This window comes from Brachyhypopomus gauderio, chromosome 8 (genome assembly GCF_052324685.1).
Source record: "Brachyhypopomus gauderio isolate BG-103 chromosome 8, BGAUD_0.2, whole genome shotgun sequence".
Taxonomy (NCBI): Eukaryota; Metazoa; Chordata; class Actinopteri; order Gymnotiformes; family Hypopomidae; genus Brachyhypopomus; species Brachyhypopomus gauderio.
The window spans coordinates 5,614,432-5,637,427 of NC_135218.1; the positions used below are offsets into that span (position 1 = coordinate 5,614,432).

The window sequence follows — 22,996 nt, forward strand, 5'->3', positions numbered from 1 at the left end:
AAGTGCAATGGAACAGAAATAAAATAGCTAATAAAATCACCCCCCCCCCCCCCTCCACCACCATCATCTCACACACACACACACGCAAGCACACACGTGCGCGCGCACACGCACACACACACACACGCCCGCACACACAATAAATTAACCTCAGAAGGCTAGTGGAACAAGTGGAACAAGACGAAAGAGAGAAACACAATGCAACAGATGATTCTGAATGTGCTTGAGTAACACAGGGCCTCCGGTTAGAGAAAGACCGCTAGAGACAGGAACGAAGTCAGAAGATAGAGATGTTCCACCAGGCACAGAGGGGAGAGGCCTGGGATAGTCACAGATGATCAGACACAGACGTTTGGGATCAAGGCAGCAGTACAAAATGTTTCATAGTCGAAGAAAACGATCGTGAAATCCTTCCTGGCCCTGAATTGACGAGGGAGAGCTGGAGGTCACACGGCACTTTCAGGCGGGAACTCTTTCCACGCGAGAAGAAGGGGCCAGCAGGACGTCTGATCAGCGGCGCTGCGGAGCGATCCGGACACAGCGCGCACCACACGGCCCCCCAGAGAGCGCAGACCCGCGGACCAGCAGCGGGGGAGGGGCGGGGCTGCTCGCGTGATTGGCCAGGGCCCGTGTCGCCCCGTCACTCAAACGCTGGGCGCCGGGCCAAACGCCGGCGTGTTCTGTCAGGACCGGCAGATTTTCTGTATTTCACCATTACAAGTGTGTTTCACCATTCAGAGTTTACATTTTTAGGTGAATCACCCCAGAGATTTCTGTCTGACCTTGAAAACTCCAGATATGTCAGTCCCAACCCTCTAGCCCTTTAAACTCATAGAACAGATCCACTAGAGGCAGACAGACGGAAAATATAAAAGTCAGCCTCTAGAGGACCACTATGGTCACACTATCCATCACGGACACTTCAAATGAGCTTCATAGCCCCTGCTGACTCCACTCCTATGAAAGTTCTCCAGAAGTGGACCAATCTCCAGGCAAAACCACACCTCTGGACCACGCCAGAGCTGCAAAATGAGTCTGTATTTCATGAGTCTGGTCCAGAGGAGAGGTGGGGATTATAAGTCTGGTCCACAGGTGGGGGTGTAGGCCCAGAGGTGGGGGGTTATAAGTCTGGTCCACAGGTGGGGGTGTAGGCCCAGAGGTGGGGGGTTATAAGTCTGGTCCACAGGTGGGGGTGTAGGCCCAGAGGTGGGGGGTTATAAGTCTGGTCCACAGGTGGGGGTGTAGGCCCAGAGGTGGGGGGTTATAAGTCTGGTCCACAGGTGGGGGTGTAGGCCCAGAGGTGGGGGGTTATAAGTCTGGTCCACAGGTGGGGGTGTAGGCCCAGAGGTGGGGGTTATAAGTCTGGTCCACAGGTGGGGGTGTAGGCCCAGAGGTGGGGGGTTATAAGTCTGGTCCACAGGTGGGGGTGTAGGCCCAGAGGTGGGGGGTTATAAGTCTGGTCCACAGGTGGGGGTGTAGGCCCAGAGGTGGGGGGTTATAAGTCTGGTCCACAGGTGGGGGTGTAGGCCCAGAGGTGGGGGGTTATAAGTCTGGTCCACAGGTGGGGGTGTAGGCCCAGAGGTGGGGGTTATAAGTCTGGTCCACAGGTGGGGGTGTAGGCCCAGAGGTGGGGGGTTATAAGTCTGGTCCACAGGTGGGGGTGTAGGCCCAGAGGTGGGGGGTTATAAGTCTGGTCCACAGGTGGGGGTGTAGGCCCAGAGGTGGGGATTATAAGTCTGGTCCACAGGTGGGGGTGTAGGCCCAGAGGTGGGGGGTTATAAGTCTGGTCCACAGGTGGGGGTGTAGGCCCAGAGGTGGGGGGTTATAAGTCTGGTCCACAGGTGGGGGTGTAGGCCCAGAGGTGGGGGGTTATAAGTCTGGTCCACAGGTGGGGGTGTAGGCCCAGAGGTGGGGGGTTATAAGTCTGGTCCACAGGTGGGGGTGTAGGCCCAGAGGTGGGGGGTTATAAGTCTGGTCCACAGGTGGGGGTGTAGGCCCAGAGGTGGGGGGTTATAAGTCTGGTCCACAGGTGGGGGTGTAGGCCCAGAGGTGGGGGGTTATAAGTCTGGTCCACAGGTGGGGGTGTAGGCCCAGAGGTGGGGGTTATAAGTCTGGTCCACAGGTGGGGGTGTAGGCCCAGAGGTGGGGGTTATAAGTCTGGTCCACAGGTGGGGGTGTAGGCCCAGAGGTGGGGGTTATAAGTCTGGTCCACAGGTGGGGGTGTAGGCCCAGAGGTGGGGGTTATAAGTCTGGTCCACAGGTGGGGGTGTAGGCCCAGAGGTGGGGGTTATAAGTCTGGTCCACAGGTGGGGGTGTAGGCCCAGAGGTGGGGGGTTATAAGTCTGGTCCACAGGTGGGGGTGTAGGCCCAGAGGTGGGGGGTTATAAGTCTGGTCCACAGGTGGGGGTGTAGGCCCAGAGGTGGGGGGTTATAAGTCTGGTCCACAGGTGGGGGTGTAGGCCCAGAGGTGGGGGTTATAAGTCTGGTCCACAGGTGGGGGTGTAGGCCCAGAGGTGGGGGTTATAAGTCTGGTCCACAGGTGGGGGTGTAGGCCCAGAGGTGGGGGTTATAAGTCTGGTCCACAGGTGGGGGTGTAGGCCCAGAGGTGGGGGTTATAAGTCTGGTCCACAGGTGGGGGTGTAGGCCCAGAGGTGGGGGTTATAAGTCTGGTCCACAGGTGGGGGTGTAGGCCCAGAGGTGGGGGTTATAAGTCTGGTCCACAGGTGGGGGTGTAGGCCCAGAGGTGGGGGGTTATAAGTCTGGTCCACAGGTGGGGGTGTAGGCCCAGAGGTGGGGGGTTATAAGTCTGGTCCACAGGTGGGGGTGTAGGCCCAGAGGTGGGGGGTTATAAGTCTGGTCCACAGGTGGGGGTGTAGGCCCAGAGGTGGGGGGTTATAAGTTTGGTCCACAGGTGGGGGTGTAGGCCCAGAGGTGGGGGGTTATAAGTCTGGTCCACAGGTGGGGGTGTAGGCCCAGAGGTGGGGGGTTATAAGTCTGGTCCACAGGTGGGGGTGTAGGCCCAGAGGTGGGGGGTTATAAGTCTGGTCCACAGGTGGTTGTCTCTTGCAAGTGTTCTGCTCTTCACCTCTGATACATCTCCACCAACTTGAGAAGCAGAGCTTCAGATGGAAAAATCACAATGGTAGGCTAGCGACCACCAATGCCGATGTGATGTCAAGGAAAACGAGAAAAAAGCCAAGCAATGTGAATGACCAATACGGTGGACAGGAACGCATGAAATCATAGCAATGGAGATTCACTCTGAACGCCCATGAACAGAGCACAAGCGGTGCTCTTCTTCTAGAGCGGCGGTGATAAGGTGGTAAGGAAACGTACGCAGCTCGTCGAAATGCGTCTCGATGCCGTCAGCCCCCGTCACAGAGCAGATGAGGCGGGCCTTCAAGAAGGTGCTCCACTTATTCACCAAACAACAGTGGCCTCCATCATCATTCTGTGGAGAAAGAGAACAAGGAACTCATTAACCATCCATGACAAAGATTCAACTAGGAAGGCCATAGGTAATATATAAATATACATAAATATACATGAACTATATTCCCTCCAAACTGGCGACAGCTTTTTGACTTCAGGTAAAAGTCGATTTTGCCACAATTATCACCCTATGGAAAAGGGACGTCTGAAGAGCACTTAACACCTCTCAACACGGTAGCCGTTCAGTGTGCAGTTAACTTCTCTGTGAACTTTATCAGAAATGATGGTGTGAAAAAAAAAAACAAAACAAGACAAAGGCTTTATATAGGAGTCTCTTCCACTGTGTACTATTTGTGTGGGCTGTACTGGCTGAGTGGGGTATGGTTGTAAACATTGCCTCTGAGCAGTGCTTAGACCCATCTGCTGTGGACCACAGCCAGGTCCAATAATGAGGGATGGCAATACCCACCAACAAGCAGCCAACTACCCACACGTTCACCAACGTTCACCCGGCCTTATTTACGCCGAGAAGAATACATTTGCTGGAGGAGAAGGCCTGCTATTCGGAATTTGGTGTCAGGGGTTGCGTGACGGCTAATGTTTATGTTTACAGTGTAGCCGCGGTTCACCCTGGGATTCACGTGGCGCTTTACTTCACGCAGGGACGAGCCGGGATGCGACGTGTCCCGCTCGTTAATGTATTAGTGCCCGTATGTATGAAGTGGAGTGAACGTTCTCACCAGACAGATCCTGCCGATCCTTGACTGAGCCATGGGAGTCTGGCCCATTTCTGAAGCTTTCTCACGGAAGAAGAAATACAGCTTGTCGTCATTCCTCTCAGCGCTGTCTGGTATGAGCTGCGCATGGACAAACGTGGGGTCTGAGGAACACAGGCATGATGAGGAAGAAAGAAAGAAAGATAAGATTACATTAAAACCAAATAATATACATTTATTTATCCTTTGGGCCCAAAGGTAACCTAAAAGGAAGGAGATAACCTTTTGACCTTTGATCCTTAAGACGTTTCTCCCTGCCAAAGCAACATTATCAGAACCCTTCGCAGGACCTCCGTGTGAAATGTCTGACAGGCGTCACTGCACATGTGCGTGACAAAGCGGAGGAGACTATGGTATGCGTTTAATCAGAGCCATGCAGAAGGAATCGCACTCGATACAGGAGAGAGCTCCGTCTGGGACAGCAGTGCGCTCGCGCCGTCCAACATTATCGTCCTCGCGTGCGCCTGCGTGAACGTACCGTTGAGCCAGCGCGAATTGTACTGATCGGTCCTCATGGCTGTGTGCTTGCCTAGCGTGCGGAAAATGGCAGAGTCTGTTCCCATAAAATCAATGTAGACTCCAGCGTAGAGTTGGCCATCTGTCCAATGAGTGAGAGAGACCAAAGAGGGGGAGAGAGGGAGAGACAGACAGGCGAGTATTAAAGACGTGCTAATTTGATTCTACGAGGAAAAGATGAAACGGCGTGCTCATTTCCGCTGTGGAGCTACGATCTTTAACACAAGTGTCTGGGTGGGAGGAGCCTCGTAAAAGCCGTTAGTGGTCAGGTATGGCCGCAAGGTCCTTACTGATCAAAGCAGACACGCTGTTCAGTTTGGGGTCAAACGGACATTTCCCCTTCCCAGAATCCACTTTGCCCGGCTCCAGACGGAAAATGTATTCCTGGAAGAGAGGGGAAGACACACACGGAGGGAGAGTCTATCAGCATACATTAGGAGAAACATTATTGATTAGTAACAGGTCTAAGGTTCACAGGGCTTTCCTGTCTTCTGACAGCACGGATGAGAAATATCTGTTGAGTGGGAAATAGTTCCACTGTCAGCACCGGATAACGATGCACACTGTAAAATCAGCGTGAACCAAAAACAACCCACAGCCCACAGAAGACTTTAATTTCAAGCTGGCTTGTTGAACAGAGAAAAACAAAGTGTTAATAGTCTAACACAGTGAAAGTAATCACAGAAAGAAACTACATTATTGTTAAGAGAGTAGGTAATTCAACCATTTATGACTTAAAACCATAATTCCTAGCAAGTCATCTGTCACAACAACAAAAATCTGTCAAGGCCCAATACATGTTGCAAAGCCATTGACCATGCTTCAAACGTTAGTCGTATTCATTCAAATCGAGGTTTGCAAAGCTTTGAAGTAAACCGACAGGATGTCCTTAGTGAGCACGAAAGCCATGGAATCCAGATCAGAACTAAAAGCGTGTCCTGATAACAGCTCGACCCGCACCAGAGGGTTGCTATGATTAAATATCGTTAGGTGTCTCTCCTCAAATTAATACTGCTAGCAGCAGTTTCAACTCCCTGTATCACTCCACTCCAAATAGCACACATGCCAACAGGAGACAGATACACAGCACTCCCACCTGTGGAAACAATGTCCTTCGTTTAGGAGGACATCTTGGTGAGTGCTGCTTATATTTCAAACATATATGTGTCCAAAGAAAACAAAGATTCAAACTAACGAAACTTTACCAACATGTGCTGCGTTTCAGGCCCACTCCCTGTACAGCAAATAAAAGTCGATCTGGATCCCCTACGATCCAGAACACTGTCGGAGCCGAAAATTCCAACAAAACTAGATCAGACTCCACGGTGATGGTTGTAAAAATGATGTAGCGTGTCTGACACCGAGATAAAGGCTGGAGCACCTTTAAGTGCTTCTTAGTGCGCATCTCCAATTCAACAACTCCTATGCGTGAAATTCGTGTCTCGACAAATCATTTATTCCGATGCAGCCTTGGACGAGGGAGCGCACACACCTTTTGGGAGTGTTCCACTCTGGTGCTTTATGAGCATACCTTAAATTTAATACTTGGCAGAGGTTTGACTTTTTCGCTGACTAATCACTTTGATGTGACGATCCAGTGTCAGGAGAGTCGGGCGTTTTTAGACGCATGCGGTGTTTAGGCAAGCACGGGCAGCCCGTGCAGAACGAGGCACCAGCAGTTTGCTTTCTCTGTTACTTCCTAAACCAGACATGGGCAGAGCCGTCTTCCCCCTGTCTGACTGGAGGGCCACATCAGCAGCTCTCCGTCATGGCAAGGCTAATATAAAAAACTCCCAGAGGAGTAACTAGACGCAGCCCAGCTCCCGTTTGGCGTGTAATCTTCAGGTGATCTCCCACCTTGGGCGCGTAGAGTTCAGGCTCTGCGCTGGGGTCTGCAGCCCGGCTGGTTCGGCCTCCGGAGCGAGGACTCTGATCGTGGAGCAAAGCCTGCAGAACAAGGCGCGTTAGTGGGTTAGACGCTCACCCGAGACCCGGCCGGCCGACCTCCCGCCCCAGGGCCATGGAGCTGACTAGCAGACCGGGCCAACACTCAGACTGTGGTGTCATGCTGTTTCACTGCATGCTGTAAGAGTGGGTTTGTGTTTGCTACGTGCAGAACATGCCGGAATGCATAAAAAAAGGGACTGACATAAAAAAAAAACTGTCAAGCTGAGTATAAAAAAAGAACTTTTTGTCAAGGAAAAGTAAATATGTTTTATATAAAAAGCTTCGCTTTTGGTTTGGGGTTTTGGTGTTGAAATGTTTCGAGGAAAAGGATAACAGGATAAAAATCAGAGCCAAGAATAATGTGTGTGTTTTTTTTTACATTCCTAAATGCTATGGAGTGGTTTGTGAGAAACATATGTAGACTAGGTTTACATTAGACCTACACTAGAACACATTATCAAAGTTGATTCTCTCATTCTCTCAAAAATCCTATACTTGACTAGCAGCAGGTCACCAGAGAAAAATGGCTCACCTGTGACCTATGACCCCGATCCACATAGGTGCATATGGGGTTGTAGGCGCCTGTTCCACACACGTACAGGTGAGTTCGGTTCCACGGCTCGATCAGCCTGATGAAGTTCCCGCACTCGCCCTGAGAAGATCACACCGAACCGAGGAACACTTGAAACGTCTCACTGGATAGTAGCACAATAGTTTCACATAGTGTAAACACCACTGAGTGTAGTTCTCACGTGTTACCTTCTCAGTGATTTACACTCATTTGGAAAAGGTAATGGATATTCCCATCTTCAATGCAAAGACCATGCAGGAGATGTAAAACTGAAAACTATTCCACATTGACATGTACGATTTCCCTTTATGCTTTGTTTTATGGTGTTTTTCTAAATTGTCTAGATGTTCTGAACGGTTCCCTTGGTTATGCCTGAAAACAAACCACGTTTGGCATACGCGGCTGTTCTGGCAAAGCGGCTACAGCTGTAACTCACATGAACAGATGAAAGAGTAAAAAAAAAGAACAGAAAAGAGCGGAAGATAAAGCTGGATGTCTTAAGGTCAACGTCTGGTCCCCAGGTGAACACTTACGTTGATGTCCTTCCCCGACAGAACGCACTCTGTCCTCCTCTGAGAAGCCACAGGCCAGTGGATCTGAAAACAAGGGCACCAGTGAACGAGAGCGAGAAAAAAGGGTCCCAGTAACGTCTGACCTCCTCGAGCTAAACCGAAGTCAGACATTGCTGTATATGTATGTGCGCCCTCTGTGGAGTCTATAGTCTCCAGCCCTTCGTCCGTGGACTCTGTTATTTGACCGCAGGACTGCTGCTGGTGTTTTTGGCCAGCAGACTATACCTGGCAACAGATCTATACCTATAAAGCGTTGAGGTACTTTATAACGCTGTGGCCAGTGAGGAAATATACACAGAGAGACACAGAGAGAGTGAGAGTGAGATCTTACTATGAGGGGTTCTTTGTTGATGTCGTTCAGGTCCAGGGAGAGGATGTAGTCCTTGCTGCCCACGTACATGCGGTCGTGGTCTTCGTCCATGCGCAGTATCCTGTAGTCGGTGGAATTGAGCAGGAAGGAGAAGTGATGGGCCGTCCCCGTGGACTTCAGCTCTGCGGAGGAGGAGAGACTCGGGCGTGAGGAGGGCTTCCACTGGAGCCTGGAATTAGGTCAACCGAATATCCCGCCGAGGCCAGAACGGAGCCCGGGGCGTCGAGATAGAGGATATGGGGTGGTGGTGTTGGACAACATCGACACATGCCTCCAGCAACAACCGTTCGTTACCTCAGAGGCTTTACTGATTGAAGGATGATGGTTGTCAAATGCACAAAGGCTTAAACAAACCTTGGGAGTCACAGACCAGCCTTAGGCAGGTGACTGGACCGATACGATAAACCCACTGTGATAAAAATCTGTGCCCAACCCCCGCCATTCAACGTCCTGCACCGAGGTTCTGCGGGGTCTCCCTCAGGGTCCCGCAACACTGCTGAATCTGCCGTTATTACTGCCATAAGCTTGTGATTACAGGGGGATTTTTTTTTGCGTGTGCGTGTCTGTCACTGGACATAAAAATACAGTCTGAATCACATCTCCAAATGCTATTACGGTAGTGCAGCTTGAATTGTTATTTTCTAGAGCTCATGGGGATTGTTTTTACAGCCAGCACTGGGGCCGAGTGTGACAGAAATGTGCACTCAGGTTTTAGTGTCGGTGAAATTACCGTGTCTGGCTTTGTGGAACTGTAATTATTTCAGACGGTGGATTATTACTTGTTTCATTGTTTGACTTAGGAAACAATACAGTTCAATGCAATTATTGGTGTTACATACTGTAGGTACATAATGAGATACTAATGAAGCCACAAGTGTTTACAAGGTTCTGCAGATGGTGGTGGTTTCTTATAGCAGTAGCATTAGTTACGTGTCTTGAAGAAACTTTTTGCTTGCCAAGAAAATGTTATAATCCATCTCTCTCTCTCTCTCTCTCTTTCTCTCTCTCTCACACACACACACACACACACACACACACACACACACACACACACACACACACACGCGCGCGCACACACACACACACACACACACACACACACACACACACACACACACACACACACACACACACACACACACACAGAGGTCTCCTCTCTCTTGTTGAGCTATGATGCTATGTAGGCTATAGTTCCCAGGGTTCACAGGGAGGTGGGTGAGGTGAGGTGTGGGCTAGGAAGGAGGTGGGCGTGGGGGTGTTGGTTGTGGTGTAGCAGTGTGGGTGTGTGGTGGGGGGACGGGGTGTTGAGCAGCAGGTTGGACTGAGGTGGGCTGGAGGTGACATGAGCAACGGTCTGAGTCTGAGGAGAACGCAATGCCATGACCGTATTACTATAACCCAACGTTGTCCAACGTCTCGTCTAGGAAGGACGGCGCAAACCTGATAAGGCGAGACGAGACTATGCGAGACGAGACTATGTGAGACGAGACTAGGCGAGATGAGACTAGGCGAGATGAGACTAGGCGAGATGAGACTATGCGAGACGAGACTATGCGAGACGAGACTAGGCGAGATGAGACTAGGCGAGATGAGACTAGGCGAGACGAGACTAGGCGAGATGAGACTAGGCGAGACGAGACTACTCAACTACTGCCTGCCACAAGCTTTCGATTCTGGGAAGGAATCCCAGCATTTCCAAGCAGAGAGAATCATCGCACCTTGGGCTTGGAGACAAGCCAGGCCAGACTGAACACATCCAGACACCAGGCTGGAGTCCAGCCAAGCACCACGATCGAGGAACGCAACCGTTCTCCCTTCCGTACTCTGTAAGAAATCGACTTACAAAGGGTCACGTTAACAATGGTCTCGCATGCCAAATCCGCAGTCGTCCAGATTGTAGTGTGTGTGCTGAGAAGCGGGGCACGCTGATTAATAATTCATTTTATTCCCACGTCAGACAAAAGGACAATGTTATACCCCGTGTGCACAATGCTGCCATGAATGTCTCAGGCATTGTTGCGAGGTATTGTTATCATCGGCCTGAGTCTGTTTACCACATTCTGCAGTGGCTGGAATGATGGTGGGTTAACTGTAATGATTTCAGTCTTAAAGATATTAAAGGTCTAGAGATGTAGTACATTTATGTAGTAAATAAATTACCTACCATAAATACTGGTGTTGAATTAGCACCGTAGCATTTGCCCAGCTGAGCATAAATGAATGTTGTTAACTTCAACACTGTGTTAACACTGTGTTAATACAACACTGTGGTTTTTGCTGTGTGTGTACAGTCTTATCTGGTGTTGGGGTCCAAGAAAACGGACATGCTTCGTCTCCTATCGCTTGGCAGGACACTTTCGTTTGCGAAATCCATTGTGTGTGCGCTCTCTTACAGGCACACGCAGAAGGACAGGTGGACAAATACTGCTAACAAACACACACACACACACACACACACACACACACACACACACACACACACACACACACACACACACACACACACACACACACACACACACACACACACACACACAGACATTCTGCAACCTGAGTAAGGGTGTCATATGGAGGAAGACAGTGGGGCGCGTTTGCACAGGTTCCTGTTACCCAGAAGATCATGTGTTCTCTTAAAACCCCTCCACACCCCTGACAGACGATGCTGCCGGTGGACACCCTCCTCACTCACGCACCCACCCAGGCCGTGGCTGTCTCTGCCAGCCCCCACAGAATGACTTCTCATGCACCTGAACCTGCAAATCCTGAACAAAAAACGCTCGGGCGGTGGTCCAAGCAGCCATCGGAGATGATGTTTAGCATTGCAAGGTAGAGCTTTCAATTGTATGCTTAAGGCAACATAGCCCATAATAATGCCATTCAGCTGGGCTAAACAACTCGTCCACCTCGAGTTCTCAAGGTCTGTGCAGGAGAAAACAGCCCACTTGAAGGAAGCATGTAGAGCTAGAACTAGACTGAACGGCCTTCTGCAGAAACAACCATGATATTAAACAGAGCCATAATGAAATAGTGTCGAAATAGAAGAATCACAGTCCAAATGCGTTGTACTTATGTTTCATGGATTATAGAGAAATAGTGATAATTCATGTAATTTTGTTTTGGAACAACCAACAATAATCTCAAAATATACTTTAGTTATGTCTTTTCTTGGCAAAGTTGTTGGATATGTCTACAACAGTCCACTTGAAATGAATTCAGCCATGCTGAAACAATGGTGAACTTAAGGACGTTATGAAATGCCCAGCTCAAATGCCCAGCTCAAATGCCCAGCTCAAATGCCCAGCTGTGCTGCTCAGTGTTTTTGACTATATTGTGGAAATGACATGGGACAGTCCTGCAACATGTTAAACAGGGAAGCTGCAGGAGCCGTTAGGATACAACACCAGCATGACCAGGGAATGACAAGACAGAATGACTGGAGCTCCACCAAGATAGAAACAGAATTATCAGAAGACATGATCTCACATGTGAAGTGATTCAGAGAGCCGCAGACAACACAACCCACACCCCCCCCCCCCCCCCCCCCCCCAACCCTGTGCGGGCATTCCAAGCACATAGTTTACATTTTATCCTCCTATTTCAGCATTCCAATTAAACTAAACGAAATATCCAGCTTGTTCTAACAAGTTCCGTGCCATGACTGTCATTATCATTAATAGATGGGTTTCTTTTATTGGTACGGTGGCTTTTGGAGGGATAATGCTACTACCGGAGACCCAATCAAAAAAAAAAACGTAAAATGATTAATGATATATATATAATTGGAATAATGATTCCATTTTTCTGTGGCTATTTATAGCTATGATATAGTATCTTCATCTGCTTGGTGGATACAAACTACGACTAACTGAACTCAATATTACAAAGCACAAAGCATTCTGTAATGTCTAACGTCTGGGTTCAGTACAATTTGACCATAACTGGGTGTAGTGACTAGTTCACGCTACTACTGTAAAGACCAACATCAACAGATACGGATCACCCACAGAATTATTTGATTTGCTAGAAGAAAATGTGACGAATGAACATGAACCCAGTTGCGTTCTTGTGCTGTTCTGGTTATCTACTGAGGTGATGTAGTCACCAGGAAATCAAGTCTAGAGCATGTCTTCTGGTGGAAAGGACTGAATCTTTGTGAAAACAAGCACCCAAGCAGAAGTCTTGAGACTGACGGCATCTCTAAGGAAAGCTAGGACGATTGGAGGACATCGGGCATCAGAGTGCCAGCCATCTTCATCAGACAGCAGTGACAGGTCTATGTTTAACCTCCCCAGCACACGCACGCACGCACGCACGCACGCACGCACGCACGCACGCACGCACACACACACACACACGCACACACACACGCACACACACACGCACACACACACAGATACCACTTCAGTTGTGTGGGCTGAACAATCACCACAAGATTAAGTCTTATCTCTGGGCTTCCGTGTGCTGTCAGTTCACCATGTGTGAGTGACAGAGAGAGAAGGAGAAAGAGAGAAGGAGAAAGAAAGAGAGAGAGAGAGAGAGAGAGAGAGAGAGAGAGAAAAGGATAGAGAAAAAGAGGGGAGAGAGAGAAGAGAAGAGAAAGAGAGCAAGAGAGCTAGTCTGTGCATGTGTGAGGAAGTGGAGGACCTATCTTTATCTTGAAGTGTGTGTGTGTGTGAGTCTGAGTGTGTGTGTGTGTGAACTCATGCATGTGTGTATGTTACAGAAACTGTTCTCTCACCTTCAAAGTTACCACCCTACATGAAGCATTGATTTTAACAGCCTTCATCCTTGACAGAGGATTACCACATCATTTATATCTGTACCTGATTTACCGGGATGACAAGAGCAGACGATTAAAGCTGTGGAATTTAATCAAACGGGCCCGATAAAATGCTTTTCCTTCCTCCCTCTTCTGTCCATCAAAGCCCGCAAACAGAATTGTTAAACAGGCCTAGGACATCCTCAGTTTGTAGGTAATGAAGACAAGCCTGTTTTTTCTTTCTGGTCATACTGATGTCATCATGATGTCATACCAGGACTCTATAACCCAGGCTAACACACTGTCCACCGTCCACCTTTGGTATGGACCTGAAATACACATTCAGCACAGCTTGAGATCTCAGCGGGAATAAGACGCGCCTCAGGCAGCAAGCCGAAAACACACAGGCGCACATATGGCCAAGCGTGCCCACACGCACAAAGTTTAATGGAACGGCATCAGGGAAACAAACAGAGAAACCTGGAGAGAGTGTTTCCCAGAATGCCTCGGTGTCGGTATGAGTAAATCTTGAGTGGTTCTGACGCGGTGCTGTGGCGTTGGGGAGCAGCGCTGAGGGTCTCCTCAGGGAGGGAGAGGGAGAGCCACTGTTTGCTTTGGATCATGCGGAGAAGGAGTCCAAGGGTCATGGTTCACACACACACACACACACACACACGAACTCACACAAACACGCACACACACGCACACACTAAACCCTGCCAAAAAAACAGGATAAAATTCTCCAGTGCCTTTAAAAACAGAAAAATGTCACGGAAAGTTCCCAAAAGCACAGCAATGTTCTCCAGGAGCTGTAATGAACAAAAGTTGACATGTTGTGTTGTTAGAAGATCAAGTCCAATAATAAGCTGTGGCGATGTGTATGTGTTTTGCATCGAGGGCTCATATAGCTCAACTTTCACCCAACTGCCATGAGCTCCTTGATAATCTTGATTATCTGACTTTTACACTTTTATATGGCCAAAATCAACATCTTAATAGCCCAGATCATGTAGCTTGATATCCCAGATCATACAGCTTAATGTCTCAAATAAATTCAAATTGAGAGCTACTCATCCTTCACCACTGATTTACAGGATCACTAATGAATACGTGTGTGCCATCAGTGTCTCACACACACACACACACACACACACACACACACACACACACACACACACACACACACACACACACATGAAAGAGAGAATGCCTTAAAGGTATAAATGGACCTACCTAACCCAATGTACACTAACCAGTTGAAATAAACAGCTTCACAATCTGTAAACCGAGGTACTACTTAAAACATGTCTGCGTAAATCTGAATCACCTGAAAATAATATCCCAGTAATAAACATGAGAAATGCTTGATTTACAAGTATCTGGTGCCAGTGATCAGTCTGGAGCCCTGTAGACCTCCACCTATTAATCCACCCTTCATCTCACCATACAGAAGTCTTCACACCTTTCTCTCCTCCCTCTCTCCTCCCTCTCTCCACACACAATACATGCCAGTGTCTGTTTGCTTTCCTGACTCCTGTCACTTGATTTCAATGTAGCCAGGTCTCAGATTAAACGAGGGTGCCAGTGAGGGGAGGGGAGGCTCTTTCTATTCTGGATTATCATCTCCTTATCAGGCTGAGAGGCGGGTACATTCTCCACAGTGGGCCTTCCATCTTCCCAACGTCATCACCTCCGATCTTCTCGTCTTATCAGGTCATCTTTTTTCCTTGTTAAAAGAAGGGAGGCTTCCGGATATCTCATTCTCCCCCATTTTCAGCCTGTATGGCCGTTAGTGAAAGGAATACTTAGGGGTATCGTTTGTCCACGGGCGGGGGGGCCGCGAGGCAGCTCTGCATACCAGAATGGAGATAACAGGTACTGCTAAATTCTCCCTGCTGTTTAGCTCTCTCTCCCTCTGTCTCTCACACTCTCATCTCATCCATCATCTCACTTTCTTCTCTGGTGAAGAAGGCGACGGTGTGAAGAGACGTGCAGCTGATAAGGTTCCTTTCTGCTCCCTGCTTCATCCAACAGACATGAAGAGGAACCTTCTCATGTTGCCTTTTGTCTTTGTGAAGATGAATGAATGAAGTTAGTTGTATACTGCCTTTCACAGAACCAGAGGATTGCCAACTTTTACCGCTGAGTTCTCCAAAATGTGAATCCATAAGATGAAAAGCCTCAACCTCATGAGACCTCACACAAGAAAACTTAACAACTGTAATCTGAGAACTTAAACATAATTACAAAAGTTTTAATACACATGACAATACAAATATCTCTTAATTTCAGCAGTGAAGGTTTAAATTACCCACACAATGTGATGCTGGTGAATCTCCAGTTCATGTGTCTCATTATTTCAACCCATGAAAAGGGAGAAAACAAGTTCTTTTGCTACACTGTATAAGTCTCTTATCAGTCAGGAACAGTGTGGGAAAACACTGCCACCCCAAACTTACACACGCAGCATCTCAGCAAGTGTAGGGTCAAAGGTCAAGAAGGTTATCACAGCACGCATCGCTGATGACAAAACTCGGCCAAAAGCGCAGTCTTGACACCTCAGGGTCGGGATTGGGGGGTGTGTGTCTGGAGCTCTTTGGGGACCCTGAACGCACGCCCCACTTGACCCTGTCACCTTGAAACAAAGGGAGGTCACAGCCCTGCTGGGAGCAGGCGACCCCGGGCTTGGCACAGGCCGGTGTCCGAGACTAACGGCCTTTGACAGGCAGAAGACAAGCTCCTTTAAGCGGCGTCTGGGGGTCACAGGAGCTGTTGGGTCTGCAGCGAGGGGCCACTTTCCGTCTGTGGGCCTTTGTGTTGTTCTCCATGCTGGTCCGCTTGGGGCATTAAGGCGACGTGACAGGCATAAGGGCCCTTAAGAAGGTCGCTTTGTGGCTTAGCGGCGGTCAGAGCAGAAACAAGCTGATTCAGATTTGCGGGCATTCAGCCCCGCAAGAGCAGTTGCCATTCTCAAGATGAGCTGTATTAATACAAACTGTGATTGTGACATTCCATCCAATATAACAAAACACACTGGTGGATCCTTGATGTGAGTGACATAATTAAAGATTGATTTGATTAAATCATGCGAATGCCATAATACTTCTCACACAAACGCTTTTCCGCCAAACCAATCATCTAACAATACACCGTACAGCACTAGTACTAAAACAATGTGCTGCTGAAAGGGAAAGGCTCAAGCCGACTGAAGAGCTTACTGTTCAGTCAGGCTCCGAAGCTGTTCACAGTATCTTGAGCTGGTTATTTTAACACAGTGGCTATCGCGTTATGCAGCCCGAATGAGGCTCGTCGGAAGAAACCGGCCGGCTGAGAAATGGCAGAGTGGTCGCGATCCTGTTATAGCCTGCCAGGATTTATTCAAAAGCAAAACGAAAGCCTTCAATGACGTGCCACGCAGTGCACCACAATGCCATCTCGTACCCATTCTCTCTAAAACACACACACACACACACACACACACACACACACACACACACACACACACACACACACACACACACACACACACACACACACACACTTTGTGACAGACATTAGCCCATTACCCTACAGTACATGATCGCATTCAGCTCGCTCCCATGGGAGAGAGATAAGAGACAGAACGTTCTTCACCATGGGAGGTGTCAGTCAAAATGCACACTAACCACAAGCTATCCACTAACACGTCTGGAGAGCACCACCCTAATTGCATAAATCTGTTCCAAAAGAACTAAAGCTATTAGCATGTTAGCAGAGAGACAGACGAACATGACTACTGCTTGGATTAAGCTTGAAAATAGGGTGATGAATATGTCTTTGCTTTCATTTGGCAACAGTGAACAGTACATACTTGTGTACTCTAACCTAACAGTTCCAAAAGCAAGCACTAAAGCATACATCTCATGACTAAGAAAACAGGGGCCAAAGCATATGTTTGCACGCCTCGTCACGGATGACTCCCAAGAATATTAAGAATAGCATGGATTTTCCTCATACGATAAGTCCTGTGGTTTCCTAAGTAAATTAAAGCTAATGCTAGATCAAAAGGGAGCTTTCAGTGGAGAATCTAATTTGCAACCAATAAATCAGATGCTATTATTAGCCATTCCTGACTGTTTGAGTTTGGCAGAGTAACACTCCTAAGACTTGTCTGTGTATGTGTGTGTCACCAAATGAGGTAAGTGTCAACAGATACTAGACAGAATAGCAAGAGCAATAGGAAAGGTAGAAAAAGGGAGCGATAGCTTAGCATAGCTTAGCATACAGCACCGTCTGAAGACATGAAGATATGAGCGTTAAGTGAGGTGGGATTTAGACAAAAGGGTCATCACACTGCATATTGAATTATAGCCTAGAAGTGTAATAGTAAAAGATTCTGGCCAATTTCAAGCCAGCTTGCAGGAACACCAATTCGAAGAAAACTCTCAGGCTATTTTAGGTTGATTTAGGGGCACTGTTCATTTAATCAATGCAAAGTCAATGTTAACAGTCAAATGAATTATTCAACATTTTATGATTGAGTGGGCGGGCTTTCCTGTGTCTTTATTTCCGTCGTACCCCACACTCGGCTTACAGACATCTTGACAACGCAATGTGTTGCTGCCCCTTGGCAGCTCCTTGTGACTGACAAGCAAGCACCACCCATTCTAGCATCTATGTCTCATGTGACTGTCAGGTGGGCAGCCATGTCTTTCAACCCCCATGTTACATCAACAACAAAGCTGTGAACCTTTGACTGCTGTTGTCACCCTATATATCTCATGTTCCTCAGCTGTGCTGAAGTAACGGACGCTTTTCCTAACTATAACTGACGCAAACACGGAGGAGAGTTTGAGTGGCGAATGTCACAGTGCGACTAGCTGGCAACAATTAGCGTAATGGGAGAAAAGAGAGGGAACAAAATGTGTGCTTTGTTGTCAGAAATTCACTGCATAAAGGAAGCCAGTCAGATAAATCAGTTACTGTGAAAAAGCGATCTTCAATTTCTCCCCTGGTGTACTTGACTGCAATGGAAGGCTGAGCTGGTTCAGACAGTCCATGACAAATTGATCATGCCATTGTTTTAAAGTACCTATTGCTTTTATCGATACTGTAGGCAATTAGTTTTAAACAGCCCATGAAATGATGTAATGGGACTGTCCCTTGTTTGGATAACTAACTGAACATATATGCCTGGGGAAATAAATCTGGCAAGCATGGGCAGTTTCAGCTCTGGAGAGCCACAAGGATTTTCACACAGTTTTGTTGGAGCTTGCAAACTGCCGCTGGCCACGATATTGGATATAAAGGGTCCAAATGACTGACCTGCTCTGTATTTATGGACCACCCCGCTGCCTCTCACACTCACTTTCACACCCACATGCACAAATGTTAGAGAAGGAGGTTGGATAAATAAATATGTTTTCACATAATTATATCTAACACAACAAGCAGTCTGGACATCATGATCAGAAATTCCAGGAACACCTGTTGGCTGACCCTAGACGGACTCATACACACACACCCTGGCAGTCCACCAATATTTTCCTCTCCCAGGATCTATCTCAGTTTGACCATTAATTAAACACTCAACCAGGGCCTTTTTAATAATGTCGGACCATTTTATAGTAGAACACCGACTCTTAACTTCTTTTTCCGTCTTTCTCTCGCTCTCTCAAGACATCTGTTTTTCTCTGAGTCTTTCCACTCCATACATATCCACTCCATCACCCCTCGTCTCACAAGGTTCACCTCCCCCAGAAGGGCTCACCTGATATGGACTCATGATTCATGCTGCAAATTGCTGTTCTCAAAAATCCCATCATTATACGTTACGACTTTCACACTCATGGCATCGACCTAAAAGTGTCTGAGAGAAAAATGGATTCGACCCCGTTACTTTTCCAGCCCTGTACAACACACTTCCAAAAGTCCACCGCTCTAAATTACAATTCTGACAGAAAGTAATGAGACAACCTTTAAGATGCAATTCAAAACAAACACCCTTAATATGCTTCATTTAGGATTCTTTCAAGAGACTTCTACAATTGTGGTGGTTTGTTTCATTCTTAAACAACTGCAGTGTGAGAGTTATGAATTATTTGGCAGCTAATGACAATTTCACATTCCTATACTGGTTCCTCTCCCGAGTGTCGTATCTTTAAGACATTCACAGGTCTTTTTAGGATGGTATCGTTTACCATCTCAGGGATCATCACCTTGCCTCCTTTCGCTCATAATAAATGGCCATAGAAGATTTCTGCATATCTGAGCTTCCCGAATGATCTGGTGTGAAATGTGGGTAGACAGTGTTTTTTTATTCTATAGAGAATTTCCTGAGTAGCCGTAGCGAGGCTGGCTTCACTGTAAAAACATGAACACATCATTCCTCTCGCTCCATGCGTGAGGGAACCTGACCCCATCATTCACTACAGAGTCCAGCTGCAGCACTTCACGCTCTGTGTGTGTGTGTGTGTGTGTGTGTGTGTGTGTGTGTGTGTGTGTGTGTGTGTGTGTGTGTGTGTGTGTGTTGAACTGCAGCACTGTGGTGTATTCATAAAGGGAGAACCCAAGACAAGCATCTAATCATCAGTGTTTTGAACTATTGATTTTGCTTGATTGTAGACAAGAGGTGCAGTTACCGCAGACAGAAAGGAGACATACAACGAGAGAGACAAGCAGACAGAGAAAGAGGGGGAGAGAGAGGGAGAGAGGGAGAGAGAGAGAGAGAGGGGAGACAAGCAGACAGAAAGACAGAGAGAGAGAGAGAGAGAGAGAGAGAGAGAGAGAGAGTGGAGACAAGCAGATAGAAAGAGAGAGAGAGAGAGATAGAGAGAGAGTGAGAGGGGTGGAGAGAGACAAGCAGACAGAGAGAAAGAGGGGGAGAGAGAGAGAGAGAGAGGGAGAGCTACAGTAAGATGATAATACTGAATGTGAAATGAACCAAACAAGCGAACAAGACCTACTAGCACGCTTCCACAAAGGGCAATGACATCATCTCTGCACATAACAGAATGAGAGTATAGAGTATAGTCCCTTGGCCACTATAGAGTTCACCCATGATTTAGTCCTCACCACACACTTCACACACCCATTCTCTCACACACACCCACACACGAAGCACACAGAATAAACACAGTATTCACACTCGGTCGGTGCGTCCCTGGAGACTCAAGCTCAGGCTGTCCTAACCACAGTCCCGGCGTTCCCAGATACAGGCTGTCTGGGATCAAGACCACATGCGCCTCTCAACACCTTACACTCACACAGACGCTCAGCTGCTGGGTTCATGTGCACCATCTGGAGATCAACGGGACTTTTACCTGGGAGATGCATGTAGATAAAAGAGTAACACACCTACACACATGCATGCATGCACTGTCACAAACGTGCGTGCACACACAGACACACACACACAGACATACTCATACACACACGCACACACTTGTTCAAGCTAGTGCACATACCAAGTTGTCAAGTAGTGAGTACTGTGTGTACATGTGCATTCCATTTACAGTTATAGGTGCACGCACACACACACACACACACACACACACACACACACACACACACACACACACACACACACACACGCATGCACATGCACACACACAAAGTTCACTGATGCTCCAATCAAATGAGATGAGTGTGCAGAATTGAACAGCTCACCAACAGTGTGTGTGCTCAGACTCTCACCGAGACCTCTTTCTCTGGTCCAACACAAGTTCAGGACGAGGGCTCTGATTAGAAGAGTCTGTCTCTCCTACCACTTCGTGATTGCTCATTACCGAATGAGCACCAGTTATTCCCTTTGCCAGTCTCTACGCGGTTCACCTCACCATTACAATAATAACCTACAATCCATTAGTGGTTACTTATTTCTCTATCTGCCTCTCTGTTTCAACCTCCCCCACCTCTCCCTTCTCTCTCTGTCTGTCTCGCTCTCTAATGAATGTCACCCTGAGGGACACACGGACAGGTTTTTCCTTTTAACACCCTTTACCCCCTGCTGTGGGCCAACACTCTGCCGTCTCTGCCCTGGCTCTCTGATTGGTCATCTCCCTTTCTGTCTCCCGCCTGTCATAATGTTTTTGGTGTGTCGGCACGGGTCATTGGCCGAGGCTCCGCGCCGCCGTGGTAACGGCATCCCGTGTTGACTGACAGATGGTAATAAATGGTGGCAGCCAAAAACAGCGTATGCACAGGGAGGCGCCCTCCAGACCCCCCCGCCCCCCCCAGTCTCCAGCCAGAGGTCAAGGCCCCGTCTGCGGGTCGCACTGGCCAGACTCGTACGCCTCTGCCCCATCTGGGGCCCCCCAGGGACATGGGAGTGTGAGCGTGACCTGCTTGAAGTTTCCAGTAATGCTCACAGACGCTGGAAAGTTGCTCCGAAATGTGCGAACAATTCCGTGATCGCTACAGTAAACAAAATGACATACATAAACATCCAGCCGTCCAGTAGATAGTATTTGCCAGACAGGTAGCCAGTAAGATCTGTTAAACAGTGAACGTCGAGGGAACTGGTCAGGTGTGAAGAGAAATGCTGCCATGGTAACTAAAATAAACTACGATTCAGATTGTGGAGAGAATGAACAAATTAAAGGACATATATTCAAGATTCCAGTGCAACGTCTTGTCCTCCAGTGGTTCTAAACAATCCATCACAGTTTTTCTTGCATTTCAGCCATAACTAGCTGATCCCCCAATCACCCCCAACCCCTCTATCCTACCCGTTCGTTTGAAGAGGATCTCAATAATGATTCCCGAAGTTAAGCTTAAAACCGCCTCCTCCCCCAACACAAAAGACCTCTAGAGCTCAGGCACAAGGGTTTGGGGCTCAGCCCTCTATGGAACCTGTTCTGTAACAATGACTTATGAATGTGGATGGATCTGACTGAACTTCATGTTGGGTGTCACAACTCCTCAAGCTGTCTACGACCATGAGAAGACTACAGCAGTGGGAAGACATTTCACATCCATATTCAGGGGAGGTAATCATGAGGGGGGAGATGTTGGATTGGAAACTTGGCTAGTTTGGATGAAACTTGGCTTGGATGTAGCCTTAGAAACTTTATCTTACTGGTTTTAAACAAGTTAGGATGTAGATATACATATCATGATCTGATTTCTGACTGTGGGAACCAGATCCCTAATCAGACCGGTGGCTGGATGAGAAATGTGGAGGGTTTAAATAATTATGATTCTGAGCTAGCACAGAGAGTGGAGGAAACATGCACACTGGGCTATTTTCATTCTGTCTAATGCAATTCCATCTGGACGCAAAACACTGTAGACACAAGAGAGCCATCAATCATTCAACACACACACAAGCATGCGTGCACACACACACACACACACACACACACACACACACACACACACACACACACACACACACACACACACACACACGCGCACACACACACACACACACACACACATATACACACACACACATACACACACACACATACACACACACACACTCACACACACACACACACATGCACTCTTTCATGCACGCTTTTCTGCATGCACACACAAAGCAGATGGGCATGCAGACAGATACTGCTAACACACACACACACACACACACACACACACACACACAGAGGCTTAGCGTTTCACACATTGAGAGAATTGCCTCCTTCACTGCCTTAAGACTGAAAAAAAAAACCTTTCACCCAGAATTCTGAGACAGCTGTCTTACCATGAGGAAAAGCAGAGGAACACGAGTCCCATCATTTTCACATGCTCCAGCATTCCCGTCACAGTGGAGATATACAGCAAGACAGCAGAACATGAATGCGAGCGTTTGTCTGGTGCTGATAACCTTGCCTTACCAAGCACATGAAGCCCGGTGCAGACACAAAGCATGTGGGAGAGTGATAAAACACGCAAATGTGAGAAGTGATGGATGGTGACAGCAAAAGATGAGAATTTAAACATGCATTCAAGATCTTAAGAGAGTGTGTTTGTGTGTGTGTGTGTGTGTGTGTGTTCACTGGAGGAGACAAAAATATCTTTGCGCTGTCCTAAATAAACATGTTTTGATAACACTCATTCATGATTCTC

The 22,996-nt window shown here is 47.8% G+C and overlaps 1 protein-coding gene across 4 annotated transcripts in view; it reads right to left on the reverse strand.

Annotated features, from left to right (window-relative positions):
- Nucleotides 1-22,996, reverse strand: part of sema3fa (sema domain, immunoglobulin domain (Ig), short basic domain, secreted, (semaphorin) 3Fa) — a 37,200-nt gene that overhangs the window by 5,775 nt on the left and 8,429 nt on the right. For 3 of the 4 annotated variants that reach the window (XM_077014006.1, XM_077014005.1, XM_077014004.1), the window contains exons 3-10: nucleotides 8,146-8,306; nucleotides 7,776-7,838; nucleotides 7,204-7,323; nucleotides 6,582-6,671; nucleotides 5,015-5,108; nucleotides 4,687-4,806; nucleotides 4,173-4,312; nucleotides 3,337-3,451 (exon numbers count right to left, since the gene is read on the reverse strand). In XM_077014006.1, coding sequence (XP_076870121.1) covers nucleotides 3,337-3,451; nucleotides 4,173-4,312; nucleotides 4,687-4,806; nucleotides 5,015-5,108; nucleotides 6,582-6,671; nucleotides 7,204-7,323; nucleotides 7,776-7,838; nucleotides 8,146-8,306 — 903 coding nt within the window. The remainder of the gene's footprint in view (nucleotides 1-3,336; nucleotides 3,452-4,172; nucleotides 4,313-4,686; nucleotides 4,807-5,014; nucleotides 5,109-6,581; nucleotides 6,672-7,203; nucleotides 7,324-7,775; nucleotides 7,839-8,145; nucleotides 8,307-22,996) is intronic. The other variant, XM_077014007.1, reaches the window with a different exon arrangement.